The sequence below is a fragment of the Pleurodeles waltl genome, chromosome 11 (assembly GCF_031143425.1).
Source record: "Pleurodeles waltl isolate 20211129_DDA chromosome 11, aPleWal1.hap1.20221129, whole genome shotgun sequence".
Classification (NCBI taxonomy): Eukaryota; Metazoa; Chordata; class Amphibia; order Caudata; family Salamandridae; genus Pleurodeles; species Pleurodeles waltl.
In genome coordinates, this window is record NC_090450.1 from 738,748,849 (window position 1) to 738,771,789 (window position 22,941).

General features: G+C 47.1%; 1 protein-coding gene across 1 annotated transcript in view; it reads right to left on the minus strand.

Annotated features, from left to right (window-relative positions):
- Window positions 1–22,941, minus strand: part of LOC138266081 (trichohyalin-like) — a 475,778-nt gene that overhangs the window by 113,129 nt on the left and 339,708 nt on the right. Inside the window, exon 22 of the mRNA XM_069214443.1 lies at window positions 4–245. Within this exon, the coding sequence (XP_069070544.1) occupies window positions 4–245 (242 nt within the window). The remainder of the gene's footprint in view (window positions 1–3; window positions 246–22,941) is intronic.

Consider the following 22,941-nt stretch of genomic DNA (forward strand, 5'->3'; position numbering starts at 1 on the left):
GACCCGTGTCTTGTGCGAGAGGGGCTTATTGCTCTCACCCTCCCTGGTGTGCCTTTCAGTGGATCCTGGAGTCGCTCACAGGCCGAGGTGATCTCTCTCACAAGTGACCTTTCAGCCCGCTCCACTTGTGCTTGCAGCTCTTTCTCACGAAAGGATGCTTCACTCTGCTCCTCCTGCAGGAGGCGCACCTCTTCCTCTAGCTGCAACAGCCTCTCCTTCAACCGGTCCACCTCTCTGGCTCTCTCCTAAATTTAAAGTCAACAAGAGACATAGCGTCATTCATCCTCCTACCACGAAGCTGTTGCAAAGTATTTTACACAACTATGGAACCCAGACTATCCTCAGAGACAGTTGTACTTGTTTTAATGAACTAATCATGATTACAGAAGCCTGAGACTTTAAAATATATGCTAACACTTACCTTCCCATTATTTAGATGGTTAATTTAACTATACTTCACTCCAGCTTTTGCCATCAAGCAATACTTTATAAACAAATGAAAAAGTTACTTTTGATAATGCTCTTTGTGGTAGGGAGTCTATCTAGCTGCAGATTACTAAACGTCTGAATATTCCCCAGGCGTCCGAATGGACACTGAAACATTTTCGTAGTACCTCAATGAGCCGAAAAGTGGCACCATGCGGCTCCGCGCTGATGTAGTTCTGCTCTGAAAATAACTGGTGGGGCCGATTAATGGATAGGGGATAGAGTCCATCCACAGAAAGGGAAGGATGGGAGGGTCACTGAGGAATTTGTGGCTAGACAGTCTCCATCAGAAAGAGTGTTACCAAAGAACAAGTTACTTATCTTCAGTAATGCCTTATCATCTGGTAGAGAGTATATCTAGCTGCAGATTCTTTACATTTGAATTCTCCCCAGGTCAGACTGGATCCAGAACATTTTCAATGATCAGTACTCCTGCGTCAGAGAGGTGGTATCGACTGGCTCTGTGTTCGTCGTCAGTGTCGCCCATGTCGCAAATTAAGTTGCGGTATCTATAGAGTTACCACCCAGGCTCGCCAGTATCAGTCTCTTTTGATGACTTTCCACAACAGAAGCACGGAGCCATGAAGAACACTGGCCACTGGTGCATCAAAACTAGGGCCTTGAAAGGGGTCATTCCTATCCTTAGAAATCTGTTTGTGGGGAGGTTGAGTGGATTGGTAAGAAATAAGCAGCCAGTACCACATAAGGCATTACCAAAGGTAAGTAACTTGTTCATCTGACAGAGACTTCTAGCAGCAGATACCATACCTTTGAATAGATACCCAAGCAATACCGTACCCAGTGGCGGGTCTGCGAACCATCTTCAAAGAAGGAAATCCTGCAGGACCGAATGGGCAAAGTGCCCAACCCTATGGACCAGACAGTCCAGCCAATAAGTTTGGTAAACGTGTGCTGGGATTCCCACGTTGCTGCCTGGAAGATGTCCAGTGTAGGAGGCTGGCTTTCTATATAGTGTACAAAAATTATGTGCACTGTGCAGAGAGCCCAAGCAGTTCCACCTTGGGTTACAGAGGTAAAAACTAGACCATCTAATGCTCTAATTTTAATGGTAGCTTGGTCGAGCAGCTAGGCCCATCTTGGAGAAGTACAAAGCATTTGTTGTACTCACAATATCAATAAAGCAAGACACACACTCAAAGGAACAACTTAATACCAATTTACAAAAATACTTCAGATTTTTATAAACTTTTTAAGAACAAGATCATCAAAATCCGGTAAGTAGTTTTAAAGTTATGATTTTTCAAAGTTTAGAAAATGTCTTGTTTCTGTGCGTAATTACGCACTATATGAATCAATGGGATAAACACTTTAAAAGTACATATAAAATCAGGTAATGCGTTTAACAATGTCTCCTTTTGCTTTTAGGTCAAGGTCGTCAAGGAGTCCTGTGGGCCAGCCGGAGGAGGACGTCGGGCGGTTCCTGGTTTTGGCAGGAAGAGCTTGTGAATAGACCTTGAAGCTGGTAGAGTACCACTGTGGAGGACCACTTGAAAAAGCAAAGCACAGGTGAACTTCTAGGTGAATCCGGTGGGACTGTAAAGGTCGCAAGGAGTGGGGGACCCTTTGAGAACAGCTGGTACTCTGGTGGAGGGCCCATGGAGGCCAGGTGCAGAGCAGATAGATGAGCCAAGAGCTGTGCGCAAAGGTGCCCTTGGAAGCAGGAGGGAGGTCACTTTGAGGGTTGCTTGCAGGTGAGCAGGGCCACTCTGGTGGGTGGTTCAGGTGGTTTCTGAAGTCCCTCAACAGGAGTTTCCTCCTAGTCCTTTTGGAGTCCGGTGTGGACTCTTCTTGGTGTCCAACGTTGAGTGACCAGTAGCCTGGGCTATTGCACAGTTCAACCACTGGAGGATGCAGTGCCATCAAACTTTCACACTTGCAGGGTTTGTCCTCCAGGTCTGTTGGGTGAAACTTGATCCAGCTTCAGTGCCCAGTTCCTTGGACAGCAGTCGGTCAGTGAACTGAACTTCAATGGTCTTTGTTGCAGAAAAGTGATACCTTCATTCTGGGGAGAGATCTTCGTGGATTTTCAGAAGACTAGCTGTCCTCTGGTAATTTTTAGAGCCCGTCCAATGTCCAAGCAACTCTGCGGCGGTGATTGTTGAGTCCTGGGTACAGCAGGCAGGGTTTGGCGCCTTCTTCTTTGTGCAGCACAAATGCAGTTCTTGAGCCTTGGGTCTTCTGGTGTTGCTGGTCTTCTTGTGTGTTTGGAATCTGATCTGCAGGTCTAGGGGTGCCCACTAAATACTGCATTTAGTGGGCATTTAGAGGAGTAACTTGTAGGGACCAACAGGTCATCTACTGTAGGGTGGCTACACCCACTATATGACCACTTCCTGTGGGCAGAGGTCACTTCCCTATCCCTGATAGGCTAATTCTCTACCATGCAAGATGGAGGAAAATTAAATGGAGCAGTCCCCTCGATGCAACACCTTAGGGGTGGTGCAAGCTGGGGGTGGCCACTCCCCCTGTCCTTGGTGCATCTTCCCGCTCTTGCTCCCGTCAGAAGTGAGGGTTTGCAACAGGGCTACAATCTGCAGCTAGCAGCAGGGCTGAAGGGTCGAGTTTCAAGGGTGGTAAGCCCTTTGAAGGGCAGGGCTGTGCACATTCCTGGGGGAGGAGGTTTAACACCCCTGCCCAGGAAGGGCTTTGATATCTCAACCCAGAGCGCACAGGCTCTCACCCAGGGTTCCAGAATTCTGTCTGGTGGTGGCAGGCTGGTTGCCATCGGCCAGCAACCATGCCAGGGCAGTTAGCTTTTGCACGGGGCACCTCTAAGGTGGCACCAGGGTTCATTTTGCAATAAATCCAATACTTGTACCAATCTGGATTTACCATTCTGAGTTGTTTCATACCAAACAACCCAGGATGAAAAGTGGCCATCATGTAGCTGTGAAACTCGCAATGACCAGTGTCAAGCACATGCATGTAACATGGCTGCTCTGTTCACTTACTATGTCCCAGGTTTGACAGGGACACAGTAGGGGAACATTGCTCATGCATCTATGCCCACACATGCAGTATAGTAAACCCTGCTTTAGGGCTGGAAGGCCTGCCAGAGGGCGACTTACCGATACTGCATGCAGTGTGTAGTGGACAGGGCACACAGGCTGTGTGACATGTCAGCTTTGCACTTTAGGATTGCACTAGGACACTCAGCCTGCAATGGCAGTGCTGGGAGCACTCTGATGCATGGTCTCTGATGGTGGCACAATCTGTGCTGCTGCCCTCAGAGGCCAACCCTTAGTACCTCATGCTCTCAGTACCTTAGTACCATTTACTAGGGACTTATAGGGGCACCTAAAGGTGTTTCTAATTGTGCCAAGGCATCACAACAGTTTTGGGATAGAGATCTGTCCCAGTAAACCTGGTTAGCAGGGGTCCTGGGCACTAACAACTTTGAAACCACATCAAATAAACAGGCCACAATGGGGACTAACTATGTCAAAAGAGGCCCTTTCTCACATCCAGGACCAGAACTACACCTGCTAACGCAGTGGTCACAGCTTTAACTCTGGTGGAATGAGCTTGCAAACCTTCACGAGGTTGCTTCTTGGCCATTGCGTAGCAGATCATGATGCAGAGCACGACCCACCAAAAGATGGTTCACTTCTGCACCAACCTGACCTTTCTTCACACCCACATACCCCATGAAGAGTTGGCCATTCAACAAGAACTCACAGGTACAGTTACGGTAGAACACCAACGCTCTTTTTGGGTCCAGACAGTGGAGTCTCTTCCTTATAAGGATGTAGAGGTGTGTAAAAAGTAGGCAGAGTGACTGTTTGGTCTACATGAAAAGAAAAGAAAAGAAAAGAGGCCCTTGTGCGAAACACCAGTTTGTCAGGTTATACAAAGAGGTAAGGCGGCTTAGATGACAAGGCCTGCAGCTCACTCACTTGGCAGCAAATGTAATTGCTTCAAGGAAGGCTGTTTTCAGTGTGAGAAGCCTAAGGGAACAATTGTGAAGTGCCTTGAAAGGAGCACACATCAAAAATGAGAGATTTAAATTAAGGCCCCACTGGGTCATAATGAATGGGGATGGAGGAAAAAGATGAATAAGACCTTTGAGGAACCTATGTTTAAGAGTGCCCAAAGCAGAGCCCTGCTGTGCAAGAGTATAAATGAAAAGTAAGACCACAACGGCAGGTGTATAACATCTTGGTGGAGGGACGCCTGGCTGCCAAGATGATGTTACAGACTTCGGGAGGAGGGTCAAAACCTGTCAACTGCCGCCACTCAAGCTCCATGCAAAAAGGCGGAGAGTGGGCAGGTTTGGGTGAAGAACCCTCCCCTGCTGCTGCAACAGATCTTCCCGAAGGGGCAGCCTGATCAGAGGATTGATGGCTATGCTCAGTAGCTCAGCATACCAGACTCTCCGTGGCAGTTCAAAGTGACAAGGATGGCTTGGGGCCAGTCGCTCCCGGTCTTCTTGAGAACTCTGGGTAGGAGTGGTATTGCCAGAAAGGAGTACAGGAGGTGTGAGTTCCACTTGAGATGAAAAGCGTATCTGAGCGAGACCAGCCTTGGAAACTCCAGCGCGCAAAACTGTTGACATTGACAGTTCTCGGCAGAGGCGAACAGATCTAGCCAAGGCTCTCCCTGCTGCTGAAAGAGAACGTGTGCATCTCCGGGTGGAAATTCCATTCTTGATCCACTAGACATCTTCGGTTGAGTGCGTCTGCTCTGGTGTTCAGAGAGCCAGCCAGATATTGAACCACCACGCATGTGCCCTGCTGTTTCAGTCATGTCCAGACATGCAGAGCTCCTTGGCAAAGTGTCCACAGCCATACTCCACCCTATTCGTTGCAGTATCACATGGCTGTGGTGTTTTCCGTGACTACCTGCACTAGCTTTCCCTTGATGGAGGACAGAAAGGCTTTCAATGCCAGTCGTATCGCTCAGAGCTGCAGCAGGTTGAGGTGGAGTCTGGATTCCGCCACAGACCAAAGTACTCTGATCTCCATCTCCCCCTGATGACTGCCCCATCCCAGGAGTGACCCATCTGTCACTGCTTTCAGATCTGGATGGGAAAGGGAGATGGGAAAGAGGGGTTTGCCTCAGACCGAATTGCAATTTGTTAGCCACCACTGCAGATCGTTTCTTGTTGAGATCTGGACCCTGTCGGAAAGATTACCCTGATGCTGCGCCCACTGAAACTTCAGGTTTCACTGCAGAGCCCACATATGCCATCTGGCATGTGCCACCAGCAGGATGCAGGAGGCCATGAGTCCAAACAGCCTCAGAGTCAGTCTCACTGAACTCCAGGATAAAGGCAGAAACATCAGTATCATAGCCAGATTATCCTGGACTCCCTGATCAAGATGATAAGCCCAAAACTGCACTGTGTCCAGAACAGCTCTAATGAAAATGAGGGTCTGAGAGGTAGTCAGGTATGACTTTGAAATGTTTATAGTGACCCTCAGTGAATACAGGATGTTCATTGTAGTCTGGAGGTGGGAGATGATAGCCTGTGTCGAGACTGCCTTCAACAGCCAGTCGTCGATATAGAGAAAGACTGGAATCCCTGATCCCCGCAGAGGAGCTGCAACCTGGTAAGGCCAAAGTGGGGCACGGCGAATTGAAAATGCTTGTGGCCTACTGTAAACCACAGATTTGCGCCCTGCAAATCCAACGTACAATCCAGTCTCCTTGGTCCAAGGAAGGTAAGACCTAAGCCAATGTGAGCATTTTGAATTTCTCCTTCTGGATGAAGAGATGGAGGACTCTTAGATCTAGAATAGGACAAAAACCTTTGTCCTTTTCAGGAACCAGAAAGCAGTAGGAGTTGGCGTGACTTGCTTGCGGAGGAGGGACAGATGATCCTCCATCAGCTGGTTGTGAGATGGTGGCATGGGTGGAGGGGTAGTCTGGATGGGGAGGGAGTAGCCCCTTCGGACAATCTTCAACACCCACCTGTCCGATATTATGGGCTGCCAGTTGGGCAGGTGATGACCGTGCTACAGTTAGGGAGGTGGTGGACTGACCAAACCACTGGCTACCTGACCCACAAGGTCTGTGGGTACCGTGCCTTGTAAAGCCGAGGCTGGGAAGCATGCTTGGCAATGTGGCTGGCTGGGAATTGGCACAGCTGGAAGCCCCTTACGTAGCCATAAAAGAAGCGAAAGGCAGATTGGCTGCTCTGAGGCACAAGGACCCTGCCATAGCCCAAGAGTCCTTAAAGCGCTTGAGCGCTGAATCTGCCTGGTCACTGAAGCAACGAGGGCCCTCAAAAGACATATCCAAAAGGGAAGCCTGGCAATCCCCCCAAAAAGCCACATGTTCTCAGCCAGGTGTAGCACCTCATGGCCACTATCGTGGAAACCCCTCTGGTTGGGACCGGGTGGGACAATGGGGGTAAGCAATAGTCCCATTCACAGGAGCCTCTGTGCAGGGTTTGGACCAGGTGCACAAAAGGATGTTTACAAGGGCATCACTGAATGTGAGCAAGGGTTCAGAGGTGGAGATCCCCAGTTGTAGCACCTCTGTCAAGATATTAGTCTTGACTGCTACCAAGGGTAGTTGAAGGTCTAGGACCTCGCCGCCCTCTGCATCACCACTGCGTAGGAAGCTCCCTCCTCCGTAGCGAAGATAGGGGGGGGGGGGGAAGAATATCAGTAGCAGGAGAAGAATCCAGTCTACTGGCATCACCAAGATCCCCCCGCCAGCCCAAGGTATCTTCCTCATAAGGCTGGTATTCTAAAGGGTCCAACAACCCCTCGCAGTCTTCCCCAAGGCCTAGCCCAAGGGAATAGGGCTCAGGCTCTGATCTAGGAGACAAGGCCCCTTGCGGCATCAGAGGAGGCTTTGGGCGATGCTCTTCCGGCTGCGTGGCGGAGTCAGAGATGACTGTGGGGTTGGCGCGACTGAAGCCAGGAGCATCAGCATCAGCACCAAGGAAGGTTGAGATGGTATGACCAGTGCTGGTCCGGATCCAGGACTGGATCCTTGGGGGCCCATCGGTGCTTAAGCTGCTGGCAGGGAAACAGATTGGGGCACCTATCGACTATGTGAGGCCCAGAGGTCATGCCAATGGGGACAGATGGCCCAAAAATGAGGCGCATGGCTTAAAAAAAAACTCCTTGATTTTGGCAGGGGTTGCGCTGGCTCCCAGAAACTCAGGGAGACGGCCCAAGCGCAGGTTCCAAGAAACAAGGCCTAGAATGCAGTGGCCCCATCGTGGCGTCAACAGACAGACGAGGAGAAGTTGAAGACTGTTTCAACTTCTTGCACTTCTTCTTGTGTCTCTATTTACCGGATTGTCCTTAGGAGTTGGAGGGGGGTGGATAAGACTTTGAACTCCACAATCGGTCCCAGGACCTTCCCCTCGACCAGGACATCGATCTGCGCGTTATTGCATGTCGGGCCACCATCAGCTTTAGGGACTGCTCCCTAAAAGCCCTCAGATGCATGACCGGCAATCAGAGCATGACTTTGGCTCGTGGTCACGCTCCAAACACCACAGACAGACGAGGTGCTGGTCCGTCACCTACAACGGCCAGTGAAAGACTTTGCAAGGTTAAAACTCATCTTCAGTGATGACATCCTTGAGACAGCAGAAGGAAAAACCTCAAAAACGGGTGACAAAATGTAAAAAAAGTTCAGTAAAAACTGACTGGGGGTAGCTCTTCACCAGATTAAAGCAAGGTCTGGCACAGAAAGAAAAGAACTGACAGTGTGCCTAGGTGGTACCTAAACAGATACCACGTCATCACTTACAGGGCAGACAATGCCGACGATGGGCCGATCAGTGTCGTCTAATAGTGCGCAGGGGTATTGCTCACAACAAATCTCCAGGATCCAGTCTTACGCCTGAGAAGAATTCAAAGGCAATGAATCTGCAGCTAAAAGTCTATATCGGATGATAATTATTGTTTTCCTGAAACTTCTAGCTCCAGTTTCCCCACATGAATAGATATAAAAGCAGTACCTTAGGGAGGTGGGCTGCTGCTGAACTCTACTCAGAAAGTCCTGCAGGACTGAACAGGCAAAGAGCTCTTCTTTGTGGACTTGATTGTCCAGACAATAGTGCTTTGTAAATGTATGGAAGATTGCCCATGTAGCTGCTTGGCAGATGTTTGAGACAGGGTCTCTGCATGCTAATGCAGTGGTAGCAACGTTGATCCTGTTGGGAATGGGCCCACAGATCTTCTGAGGGCTGCTTCTTCACCAAAGCGTAGCAGATCTTCCTGCAAAGCACACTCCAAGATAAGATGGTATGATTCTGCACAGCCTTTCGCTTTCCATAAAGAGCTGGTCCACCTCGTGGTTTTTGGTATGATCAGTGTACAAGCTAAGTGCTCTTTTGGGGTCCACACGATGGACTTTCTCCTCCTCCTTAGACGGGTGAGTGTAGGAAAGTGTCTCTGTTGGCATGGCTACCTCCCCTCCCCCCCACTTTTTTCCAAGTGTTGATGCCAACTTTGATTGAAAGTGTGCTGGGATCCTGCTAACCAGGCCCCAGCACCAGTGTTCTTTACCAAAATCTGTACCTTTGTTTTCACAATTGGCACACCCCTCGTGCACAGTTAAGTACCTTGTAAAAGGTACCCATGGTACCAAGGGCTCTGTGGCCAGTGAAGGTCCCCAAGGGCTGCAGCATGTATTATGCCACCCTAGGGGACCCCTCACCAAGCACATGTACACTGCCTATGCAGTTTGTGTGTGCTGGTGGGGAGAAAAAGGCAAAGTCAACATGGCACCCCTCTCAGGGTGCCATGCCCACAAACCACTGCCTGTGGCATAGGTAAGTCACCCCTCTAGCAGGCCGTACAGCCCTAAGGCAGGGTGCACTATACCACAGGTGAGGCATAGCTGCATGAGCAATACGCCCCTAGTGTCTAAGTCCATTCTTAGACATCGTAAGTGCAGTGTAGACATATTGAGTATATGGTCTGGGAGTTTGTCATTAAGAACTCCACAGTTCCATAATGGCTTCACCGAATACTGGGAAGTTTGATATAAAACTTCTTAGCACAGTAAACCCCCACTGAAGCCAGTGTGGGATTTATTGGAAAAGGCACCCAGAGGGCATCTTAGAGATGCCCCCTGTATGTTAGCCAAACTGCTAGTGCAGAACTGACTGGTCTGTGCCAGCCTGCCACTTTCAGACAAGTTTCTGCCCACATGGGGTGAGAGCCTTTGTGCTCTCCGTGGTCAGAAACAAAGCCTGTCCTGGGTGGAGGTGCTTCATACCTCCCCACTACAGGAACTGTAACACCTGGCAGTGAGCCTCAGAGGCTCAAGACTTGGATTTCAGTGCCCCAGGGAACTCCAGCTAGGGGAGTTGCCTGCCCCCCGGACAAAGCCCCACTTTTGGCGGCAAGTCCAGCTGGAAAATTAGGGAAAACAGGGAGAAGTGACCACCCCAGCCAGGACCACTCCTAAGGTGTTCAGAGTTGAGGTGAACCCCCTTCCTGCAGAATGCTTCATCTTGGTTTGGAGGACAGCAAACAATAGGATTTGGGTGGTCGCCCCCTCCCCAAAGGGATTGGGTACAAGGAGGGTGTAGCCACCCTCGGGGACAGTAACCACTGGCTACTGCCTACTGACCCCTGAAACGCCTCTAAATCCAGAATTTAAGGGCCTCCCTGAACCCAGCTCACCAGATTCATGGCGACCTGACAATAAGAAGGACTGCATAGCTGAAACCCCCAGCAGAGAAGAAGGAAGACGACAACTGACTTGGCCCCAGCCCTACTGGTCTGTCTCCTGCTTCAAAGAACCTTCACAAGCACAGCGACGCATCCAGTGGGAGCAGCGAACACTGCCAAGCTCCAGAGGACTGCCTTGCACCCAAAAGGACCAAGAACTCCTGTGGACAGCGGCCCTGTCCAAAGAAGAAACAACAACCAAGGGCTCTAACCCCACTCCAAAAGCATGAGTCCTGACCACTCTGCACCAGACGCCCACGGCCCGTGTCCAGGTGGCCCAACCAGCTAGAGAGGATCCCCAGGTGATTCCGAGCAAGTGTCTACACTCGGTTGACCTCTCTACCCTTCCACAACAATGCCTGCAGAGGGCATTTTGAGGACCCCACCGACCGCAAAAGCTCCAGACGAAGATATCCATTGCCTAATGACACACTGTACCCTCTACCCTCAGGCCTTGGAGAAACCGATCTACGGTGCAGCAACTTTCAGCAGGTGGTCCTCCTCCCTGTCCAGAGTGTGGTTTGCCCGAGACAACCTTCTGGGCCTCGCATGCAGCCTCTGAGTGACCGCTGGGGTCCCCTCATAGAGAATCTTTGGAGACACAACACCTTCTTTGCACCCTACACCAGGCCGCCCCAGCGCCACTGAGGGCGTATGTTTGGTGCCGACTTTTGGCCCCCATTGCTCCTCTAAACACCCCAGGTCTGCCCTCCAAAAACCCAGTACTTACCTGCCTGCAGACCTGAAACCGAGTGCCCCCAGTCGCCATAGGAGCCAATGTTAATTTTGCCTACACTTTGACCTCTGCACCCGGCCGGCCCTCTGTTGCTGGTGGTGGGTATTCGGGGGTAACTTGAACCCCAACCTGTGGACTTCCTAACCCCCAGAGACTGGAACATTAAGTCAAGTACTTACCTGTAAATCGCACTAACCTTTCTTCCCCCCAGGGACTGTTTCTGAAAATTGCAGTGTCAACTTTTAAAATAGATAATTGCCAATATTTAGAAAACTGTATAACTTATCGATTTCAAACAAAGTGCTATTGATATATGTGTGAAATATGAAACTATTGAAGTACTTACCTGCAACTTGAATCTTGTGGTTCTAGAAATAAATTAAGAAAATATATTTTTGCTATATAAAAACCATTGATATGGGGTTGTCATTGAGTGTGTGCTTCTTCTATTGTCTGTGTGTGTACAACAAATGCTTTGTACTACCCTCTGATAAGTTTAAGTGCTCGACCACACTACCATAAAAGAGAGCATTAGTATTATCTACTTTAGCTTCAGTTAAGCCTCTGGGGAACCCCTTGACTCTGTGCACACTATATCTCATTTTGATATAGTGTATACTAAGCCAGCTTCCTACAGTGAGGCAGAGTATAGCACGCTGACAGGGTGATGGACTGACCGACGTGGAACGGTGTAACATCCTTTGGTGGGAAAGATGCCCTAGTTCACATGAATGGCTTACTGGAGAAAAAAGTGGTGTATGGTGCACAAACAAAGAGTCTGAAGCTCACTCACATGCCATGCAGAGGTGATGGCAACCAGGATTTCAGTTTTGAGGATGAGAAGCTATAAGGAACAGCTGTGGAATTCTAAGATTGAGGTCCCATTGGGGCATCGCAAATAGAGAAGGAGGAAATACATGTTGTAGCACTTTCAAATAAACACATTTGAACAGGTGATTTAAACAAATAGGGCTGGACGAGCAATGATAAGATGGCCAAGATGGCTTAAAGATAACCTTACACTGTGCATAGAGCAAGGTCTTCCAGGGCGAGAGTCAGAACAAACAATAAAACATCTGACAGTTTGGCCATGATGTGGTCAATCTGGTGAGTACTGCACCAAACCACAAAATCGTCCGAAAAATAGGCGCACATGTTTCCTTTGAGGGACACCTGGCAACCAAGATGACATCAACTATCTCAAGAGGCAGGTCAAAGGTGTTCAGCTGTTGCCACCCAATCGCCATGCATGAAGGAGGAGAGTGCAGAGGTTGGGGTGGAGGACCCCAGCCTCCTCCTGCTGCGACAGCAGAGCTTCCCAGAGGGGCAGCCTGACTGAAGGACAGAGGCTCAAGCCCAGGAGTTCCAAGTACCATACTCTCCATGCCCAGTGCAAGACCAGTAGGATAACTTTAGCCTGGTCTGTTCTGATCTTCTTCATAATTCGGAACAGGAGTGGTATTGGCAGAAAGGAGTCCTGAGTGTCTTTGAGCAAGAGATGGCTTGAAAACTCCCAACGCATGGAAGTGCTGACTTGCATGTTCTCAGTGGTGGTAAACAGACTGAGCCATGGATCTCCCTATCCGAGGAACAGACCTTGCCCCACCTCCTAGTGTACCCGACACTCGTGATCTGCAGGACAGCGCTGTATGAGCTCATCCACCCTGGTGTTCAGTGAGCATGCCTAGTGGTTCATCACCTGTAAGATACATTGATGGGTCCAGTCATTTCCAGAGGTGCAAGACGTCCCGAAACTCGGTCTGAGACCCAAGGCCTCAGATCTCCACCTCTCCCAGATGGCCCCCAATCCAGAAGCAATGCCTCGGTCACCACTGTCAGTTGGCTAAGTGGGAAGGGGAGTGGGGACCGCCACAGACACAAATTCTGTCCAGTAGCCATCACTGCAGATCTTTTATAGACTCCTCTAGATGTATTATGTGAAGTCCACTTGATGTTTGGCCCATTGGGACTTCAGATCCCACTGCAGAGTCCACATACGGCACCTGGCATGCTCAACCAGCAAGATGCAGGATATCATCATTTCCAGCTGCCTCAGTCGACCTCACTGAAAACCAGGACCAAGCTAAAAGATCTGGATCATAGCCTGAATATCCTGGGACTCTCTTCCGCAGAGGGAAATCAAACCAAGCCCAAAATGACTCCGATGAAATGGAGAGTATGAGTAGGAGTCACATATGACTCTGCCCATTCATAGGGAACCCCAAAGGTGACAGAAAGTTCACCATAGTTTTTCAGGTGGTTGACGACTGCCTGGGGTGAGCCTGCCTTTAACAGCCAGTCATGGAGGTAAGGGAAGACTGGCACCTCTGAAGGTGTGTTGCCACCACCGACATCACCTGAGGGGTGCTGGTGAGACGATAGGAGAGCACAGAGAACTGAAAATATTCCTCTCTCACCATGAACCGCAGGTTAGGCCAATGGATTGACAAGACAGGAAGATGGAACTAGATGGCCTAGTTGTCCAAAGCTGTCATCTAGTCTCCAGGGTCAAGCGTAGTCAAGACCAGAGCCAGGGTGAGTATTCTGAACGTCTCCTTGAGGAGGAAGAAATTAAGAGGGCACCGATCCAGAAAAGGCTGAACATCTCTATCCACCAGCGCCCTCTCCAAAGCCACTTCAGCAAAAAGGGCTTGCACCTCCTGCTGCAAAATTGAGAGATTGCCCCCTGTCAGTCATTGGGTAGACAGTGGAAAAACCAGCAGGGATGAAAGGAAGATTATAGCGTAGTCTTTGTGAACAATTTGGAAGACTCACCTGTCCGATGTGCCTGCCTTCCAGCCTGGATAGAATCAGTGGATTCTGCTTCCCACCTGGTAGCTGTGCCCCTGTAAAGGTACACTAAAGGGGCTTTGCAGGAGGGGCTTTATGAGGGTGGCAGACTGAGCAGCATGCTGACCATGGCAAGAGGGGCAGAGCGCACCACAGCCTCTCCTGAGAAACTGCTTAGTTTCCTGTTGGGGTGGGATAATCTGGCAGTACGGAATGCCTCTGCTGAAGCCACAAAAGTGTTGTTGTGGCTGGTGAGGCTGGATTGAAAGGCATACAGAGCAAGTGGTAGCCCCGCTCTCTTTAAAACAATCAACGGCCAAGTCAACCTTGTCCCCAAACATGCAAGTCCCTCCAATCGACTGGCATGTCTATTGGGAAGGACTGGGAATCGCTCCAGAACCCAGTAGAAGATAGCCATGGTGGTGAAGTTACTTACCTTTGCTAACTCCTTATCTGGTAGAGACAATCTAACCCTGCATGCTGGTAGGTGGCACCATTCGGCTCCGTGTCGGCATCCTCCATGGTGAAAGTGATGTGTAGGGTGCCTATATAGGTGCCACTATAGGCACGGATGTCAGTTTGTTTTCACATCTTTCCACACCAGAAGCATGGAGTCACAAAGAATGCGGACACACTGGTGTGTATTGCTAAGGCCCTCAGAAGGGTGACCCTATGAAATAAGGTCACACAGTAGGGAGGATGGGACGGTCGGTAAGGAATCAGGGGCTAGAAAGAGTCTCTATCAGATAAGGCATTACCAAAGGTAAGAAACTTCTTCATCTGATAGACATCTAGCCCCAGATTCCTTACCTCACAAGAGATACCCAAGCAATACCTCCCCAGAGGTGGGTCTGCAACCCAGATTAAACCAAAACGTCCTGCAGGACTGAACAGGCAAATTGTCTGTCACAACGGACCTGACCAACCAGACACTAATGTTTGATGAACATGTGCAGACGTCCACATAGCTGCCTGACAGATGTCCAGGACAGGGACTCCACGAGATACCACATCGGTCGCAGGCCTGGCTCTTGTAGAATGAGCACATAAGCCCTCAGGAAGTTGCTTCTTGGACAATGCGTAGCAGAGCTTTATGCAGATTACTATCTTAAGATGGCTTTTTTCTGTACGGGCTTCCCTTTCTTAGCCCAGCATACCACACAAAGGTTTGATCATCCACCCAGAGCTCTTTTGTGCGATCCAGGTAGAACAACAATGCCCTTTTTGTGTCCAGACGATGGAGTCGCACCTCTTCTTTAGAAGGGTGAGGCAGAGCAAAGAAGGTAGGCAGGGTGATGTTTTAACCTACATGAAAAGGTGTCACAACCTTCGCCAGAACTCGTTTGTTTGGGTAAAAGGTGGTACAAGGAGGGTGCACGAAGAATACCTGCAGTACGCTGACCCTTCTGGCCGATGTTATGGGCACTAGAAAGGCAGTCTTGATGGTAAGAAGGTGACGTGGACAATTGTGCAGCAGCTCGAAAGGAGAGCACATGAGCAAGGCCATGACTAAATTAAGATCCCATTGGGTAGTATGAATGGCCTGGGAAGAAATGTGTCATAGACTTTGAGGAATTTAGTCACAAGAGGTGACTTGAACAAAGAAAGTTGGTCAGGCAACTGCAAGAATGCCAAAAAGGCAGACAAGTAACCTTTAAAAGTACTCCAAGCAGAGCCCTGGGCCAGGGAAAGAACAAACAATAGAAATTGGGATAAGGGTGCAGAAAGAGGATCAATATCCTTGGATGTATGCCATGAACTTGCCTCAACAGTAGTCGTATAATGTCTTGGTGAAGGGACACCTGGCTGTAAGAATTACATCACAGACTTTGGGAGGAAAGCTGTCAACTGTTGCTGCTCAATATTCAAGCATGAAGCTGGAGCGTGCGCAGGTTCAGGTGGATGACCCTGCCCTGCTGGTGCAAAAGAAGATTCTTCCGAATGGGCAGCCTGAAAGGAGGACCAATGGTCATGCTCAGGAGCTCACAATACCACATACTCCATGTTCAATCCGGAGCCACAAAAATGACATGAGCCTGGAAGTTCCTTGATCTTCTCAAGAACTCTGGGGGAAGTGGTCTAGACAAAAAAGCGTACAGGAGTCTGGAGTTGCGCTGAAGACAAAAAGCGTATCTGAGCAAGAATGCCTTGGAAAGTCTATTAGGCATCAACAGCTAGGTTTGTCTGCCCTGGTTTCAGACAGCCCACCAGGTATTGAACTACCAGGGAAATGCCCTGACATTGCAGCCACATCCAAAGGCACAGGCATCTTGACAAAGGGTCCCCAACACCACCCTGCCTGGTTTGTTACAGTACCACATGGCTGTGGTATTGTCTGTGAACACCTGTGCCATCCTTACCTTGAACAAAGAAAGAAAGGCTTTCAATGCAAAGCAGATCACCCAGACTTGCAATAGGATGATGTGAAGCCTGGACTCTGCCACAGACCAAAGTCCTCCTATCGCCACCAGTCCCAGATGACCACCCCAGTCCAGGTGTGACACATTTGTCACTACAGTCAGGTCTGGTTGGGTTACGAAGAGGTGTCTGCTGCTGACCCAATCTCCGTTTATCAGCCACCACTGCAGGTATTATGCAGTTCGCTCTGAGATATGGACACAGGTCGGAGAGATACCACTCATGCTGTGCCCACTGGAACTTTAGAGTCTTCATTTGCAAATGGGCATGTGTCACAAGAAAGATACAGGAGGCCATGAGGCCAAACAGCTTCAAAATCCATCTCACTTGAAATCCAGGATGGAGGCTGAAACATCAGTATCATAGTCTGAATATCCTGGACTCACTGCTCGGAGGATAGGCTCAAATTGTACAGTGTCCAGAATAGACCCAATGAAAGGGGGCATCTGACCACAGTCACAGTGAAGGAGGCTTGCAAAGATCAGCAGACTACAATGCCTGTGATTACTTTTAAATAAAGAAAACTTAAAAAATAAAAAAAATACAAAGATTTATTTACAGAAAATGACTGCTTATATAGATACACACACACACACACTTTTTGTAACTATTTCATTGAAAGCTAGCAGTGATTCCCCAATATCCATGTTATTGAATCACAATTTGGAGGGGATGCCCACAACACACCGTTCCTAAATAGTGATAAAGTAACCACAGAATCTCATTTTAGGAGTTGGTAATAGTTGACTAACTCCTAAAATGGGATTCGTACACTATGGAAACTTAATTTGCTGTCACAAACACTCCTGTTTTGTTAAACAGAGTGCTTACAACTACAAAATAGATTAGTGCATTTGGTAACTGATTCTATGACAGCCAATCAGTTTATTATGTGTATGTAGAATAAGAAATTGTTAAGCCCTGCTTCTGCATCCTGGCGATCTTCAATAAAGTCATTAACAATTATTAGAATAATTCTCCACTGTGTAAACAGGGCCCAGAACAATTTACATCAACATTCATAACTATTACAGAGAAAGTGAAAATTCCAGTAAGTCCAATATGGAGGATCACCCCTTCCCCCAATGACAGTCACCGGTGGGTACTTGGGGTTAGGGCCTTATATACATAGGAAATGGCTTTTTAAGTTTGCTAATAGCTTTGGGTGCAGTTTGATGAATCTTTACTGAACTTTAAAAAAAAAAAAGGTTCATCCAAGTCAGCTCATCCTGGAAAGTTTCAGCCGTGCAGACAGGACTGAGAAAAGAGGAGGTCCCTAAACCAAATATCCTAAAGTAACTATAGCTCGTACCTTTGACAAGCACTGCTAAATACCTCACACATTACATTACTAGTGACATGTTCTATGACATCATTGATAACATCACTACAACATCCAAAATGTCATCATTGAAAACAACACTGTGCATGGCGGGGCGCGACCAACAGTTACTTTAGGGCACGAATTACAATTACTTGAGATCAGTGTAACTGGTGAATTTCAGTGTTTTTGTTTAATACAGTATATTTTATGTGACATTTTCACCTGGCTAGAAACTTCCCTCCAATTTCAAACTTAAAAATAAAAAAAAGTCCAATTCCTAACTATAATGTCATTATACACACACACACACACACACACATATATATATATATATATATATATATATATATATATATATATATGAAAAACTTAGTGGCGGGCACCACTAGGTAGTTATAGTTAGGACCTAGTTTCTAAAGAAAAAGTGTTTTTTGTTTTGCTAGTAACTTTGGAGCCGGTTAACAAATTTTAACTAAACTTTCCCAAGAACTTTTACGTTCACTTAGCTGCTGCTGGAAAGTTTTGGGGTGATGAGTCAAGCGGGGGCCAAGAAAAAAGGGGGGTCCCTCATTCATTCATTTTTTTATAGAGATTTTGAAAAGCGATAGCACACGAACCACTGGACGGAATTACTCCGAATTGAGCAAAAAGTTAACTTTTGGTCCAGAAAGAGGCCTTTTTGTTATTTGGTGTAGTTTTTGAGAAATTTAAAAAAATCAAAGTTGCATCTATGGAGAAGCGAAGGATTCGCGATCCCTCCCAATCTCATTCTGAGATCTACTGGTTGCCAGCACTTCAACGAGGAAGTGTTGTCAGCCATGTTGGGGCTCTGCTTCAGCTCCCCCCCGGTCTATTTCTGAAGCTCCCACATGGGCTTAACCCTGGGGGCATTGTTAATTTTAATAGGGGGGGGGGGGAGACACACCTCCTCTCCCCTCTGCAGCGGGGACCTCCACCTTCCCTGGCTTTATTGTAAATCTATGCTGGGGCTACACAACACCCCGCAGTGCATCACTGCCAAGTCACAGCAAACACTATGCTGGCAGCGTGGGAGAACTGTCAAACAGCTCTCCCTCGCTGCGAGCAGAGGCTTCCTCTGTCTCCCTGCCTGCAGGCAGGGAAACAGAGGAATCATTTCTCTCACAGAGAGGGAGCTACTTTAGCAGCTCCCTCTCAGTGACAGCAATGATGTCTCCTACAGGGGGTGGTGAGCCAGCTGGGACCGTGGGGGCCTTCAGGCTCCCCCTCAAACTCCCCAACATTGTGACGGCCCTTGGGATGGGGGCCAAATTCCCACCCCCACCCAAAAAATAAATAAATAATTAGGCCGGCCCTTGTGGATGGAGTCCCTGGGGGCTGAGATCGGCCCTGGGAAGTGGGACCATGCAGCCCACTTTCCCCCCCAAAAATGAATAATTAGGCTGGGCTCCAGGGAATGGGGTGCCTGGGTTGGAGATTGGCCCAGGAAAGGGGGCTGCACAGCCCCCCACTCCCAAAAACAATGTAATGTTTGGGCCAGGCCCTGGGGGATGGTGTCCCTGGGGCTGAGATCAGTCTGCGGAAGAGGGGCCTTGCAGGTTTTGGTTGGTATAGGGGTTGATCGTGCACTGTGCAGGGTTGGGTGGTTCTAGGTGTTGGCTGCTGGCCAGGCTCTGTGGCCAACTGCTGCCGTGCACGGTGGTGGTTGGATTAACTTTACATTTAAAAAAACACTGAAATTCACTAAAAAAAATAAAACAAAGGTAACAGGGACGTTTTAGTTAGGCTCACATTTTAAACGTACCAAACCATAGAAATTCACCTGTTATAGTTAGAGTTATCACAAGTAACTATAACTCGTGCCCTTGCTGTGCACCTCTAATTACCCCACAAATTATGGCACTCAGGATATCTTCGATAACATCATTGATAATATCAATGTAATATTTGCAGTAAAATTTCTGAAGAAAAAAACTGCATGGCAGGGTGCAAGTTATAGTTACTTTAGGGCACAAGTTATAGTTACTTGAGATACTGAAAAAAGCAAAGCAATATCATAATTAGGGGAACATTTCTGTGGCAATGTAACGTTTTGAACTGCAAAACCACAGAAATTCACCAGTTTTAGTTAGCAGAGCTAACTATAAGTTGTGACATCGCCGTGCACTGCTTATGACCTCACATATTAAATCCCTCATGACGTTCTATAACATATTTTATGACGTCATTGATGGCATAATTGATAACATTACTGGTGACTGATGCTTTTCCACTGAACTTCAAGTTGTTTTTTTTAAAACGTAAATATTATTTTAATTCCAAAGTGCACGTTCGGGTGTTCAAAGGAACTATCACATCTACACACATCCTTTCCATGGGAAATGGCTGTGCATGGTAGTGTGTGGGGAGAGACTGCAGTGCCCACTGATACTGACTCATATGTGAGTGTACTAGGGTATGATGAGGGACTACTTTCTCTGCTTACACTTCTCCCCAGAATGATAGGTGTTTATAGTAGAATGTAAGGAAGGGTGGCCTCTCTGCTGAGCCCTGGGTCATTGAAAATGAGTGTGCATATTAGGGTGCAGGAAGGAGGAACTGGCCTCTCAACACAGTCGTCAATCTAGGAAAACAGTTGTGCATAGTAGATTGTAAAGACAGAGCGACCTGTCTGCTGAGATCTTTCTCTTGATGTTGGTTGTGTCTCGGATGGTGTGGGAAGAGACTCGTCTATCTACCCATAGGCTTATAGTTCGCTACTGAGGGCTACATCAATTGTTAAAGGGCCACAATCCGAGTCACAAGCCACAGTCACAGGCAAGAACCTGTAACATAAGAGAAGGCCTTTAACAACTGGTATAGCTGGAGGCAGAACAGCTGTAATGCTATTATTCCATAGAGGAAATAATGTTCTAAATCACGTTCTAAAACAAAAAGGGACATTCAGAAAGAGAAACATTGGAATGCTGGATCACAAAGCTTATACTATGCATTATAAGCTGTGAGCTACTTTATTGTGTTCAGTGGAGCTCCTGACATTCAAATGTTCCTATTGTATTTAAAGGTAAAATTGTGTGTGAAAAAAAGATTTAATAGTAATTTTAGACAATGTTTTATTAGAAGAAAGTAATTTGAGGGCACAGACTAGTAGGCAATGGTAACATATAATCACAAAAAACACGAAAACATACAATTTTGTCTTTCTTTAATCAGAATATGCAAATCTTTTTTTTGTTTTTTTAAGTTGAAAACAGACTTAAGGAGCTTCAGAAAAAACTAAAGGACTCAGAACTAGGAAACAAATCATGACAACAAATCCTAATGCCCAAGAGGGCAATTACGGTCCTGTGCCACCTTGTCACAGGCTGCAGCAAGTGATAGTTTTACAAAAGCAGCAAAATAATGCCTTGTTTTAATAATTCAGTCGGTTATTGGTCAGCCTTGCTACAACATCAGATGGTGCTGGCTGCCATGCCAGAAGAGATGTAAAGGCACGTGAGGCATCTATCTAGGCACTCCTCTGCATCCCTGCATGAGCTAGACATTTGGAATGGATTGCCTTTAAGTGGTGCAACATCCCCGTTGTTCCCATAATATATTGCTTCCTTGTGCCCCTCCGAAACTCCTTATGGCACAGTTTGCATTTCAATGCTTTGCAGACACCTTCTTTCCACTGGATGTCATCTCAAAGAATTGCCAAGCAAGCAACTCCTTTGGTGGCTTAGGAGGTTCAGGTGGTGCAGCTTGTCCCTGTTCATCACTAACAGATGAAGACATTTTGTCAGCTGAGTTCTACAATAGAAGAAGAGTAGATCCTCCCTGGGCTCTATAGATGTTTCCACATGAAACAGCTGATCCTAAATGAGAATAGGAGAGTGGTCACTCCTTTCAATAGTGCATGGCGTTAGTGTTAACCAATCAAATCTCATTTTATGGGTGAGTTTCAACTCTCAAGGGTGTCTCCTAAGCCTTAAAATTATGAATTTTGTTTTATGCTCTTCAATAAATATCTCATTCATTTGTTTTGTGTGTGTTTTATACACTTTTTCTATAAAGGTGTAATATAAATTTGTATATTACACTAATTTTCATTTTATTACAATATATACCTCCCACAAGAAGCTTGTGATCACCAGTCATACAATCCCCAACATGCAGTCCCTGTTTCGCGCTAGTGAGACCCTATACTGAAAATTAAGTTGATAATAATATGTTATAGTAATTCTTACGAAACTCTGATCCTGGAGGGTATCTGAAAGAGACAAAGAAATAAGTATACATTGCACCATTACAAACCAACTCTGAGTTTTTTTGGCAAGGTTTTGCGATCTAGCGAGCTATTCTCAAGAGGGCTACAAGAGTTGGGACACACCAATCAAAGAGTTATCAATGGTTACACTCAATTTCATCATTTACAAAAGAAAGAATCCAACCTCCTTCTCTCACTTCTGTTTTGGATTTTGACGTGGAGAGTCATACTCTGGATCTTTATCTTCTTCTTTAGAAGTTGGAAAATGTTGGATTATATTCTAAAATGGATTCTTCAGACTCCTGCTAAACCAGGGAAAGAATCTCATCTCTTGTCCGGCAGTTCTTTGATATGAGAGCAGGAGCCAAAAAGGTGCCTACAACGTTTGTCACTTGCACACTGTGCAATGACTAATTTAGCAGAGGGACAAAGAAGCAGTACAGCACACCTGGCATGTGGTGGCATTTAAAATCTATAAATCCACAGACTTGCTTGTGCTGAGATGGCTTGCTCTGCTGAAATGGACGGCGATTCAGAAGCTTATACATCTTTTGCACCTGGGCAAACAGTACCACTTCCAGTAATGCACAGTCAGTCTGATAGCAACCCAGTCTGTTCAAACCAGGCTATCTTTTGCTATCTGTGCAAGCAAATCATTTCTTGTCTGTGCTCAGCAAAACTGCCCAGGACAAGCTGAGATAGGAACATAAATGCCTCCATCCCAAGTCATTAATTTTTTTAGTTATGATTTTCCTCCAAGTTATCATTTCCTGCTTAATGAAAAGCAAATGTGTTTTGTTTTCCCCCTTAAATTCTGAGAGCTGACACCATTTTGTTTATTAAAGATTTGTGTTTCATTTGTTTACTGATAAAAAGAAAAAAAATACCAAAAATGAAAAAGGCTCCTATAAGAGCCTCTCTGCATATTTATTATGGTATTGTTTCATTGATTGTTATTAGAACTCTTACTTTTTTTTTACTCCTGCAAAACTCTGGTGGGAACACCCAAAACCAGCATCTATTTGTTCAACTCTCACGAGAGTCTTGCGGACTTATGCATCTAATCTATACGAACAGGCTAAGTGAAGCTGTATGTATGTTGAGGAAAAGAAGTTGGCAGTTTGCAAAGACTTATCTCCAGTGCAAATGGCATGCATAGAATACTGCACAAACTAAGAGGAGTATGTAGCATGGTGTCAAAATATTGTTCTCTCCACAAAGACACTTCCCATGGTTGATGACGCTATGTAGTAGGTTGTGGGTGGAGGACCTGGCATCTCCACTTAGA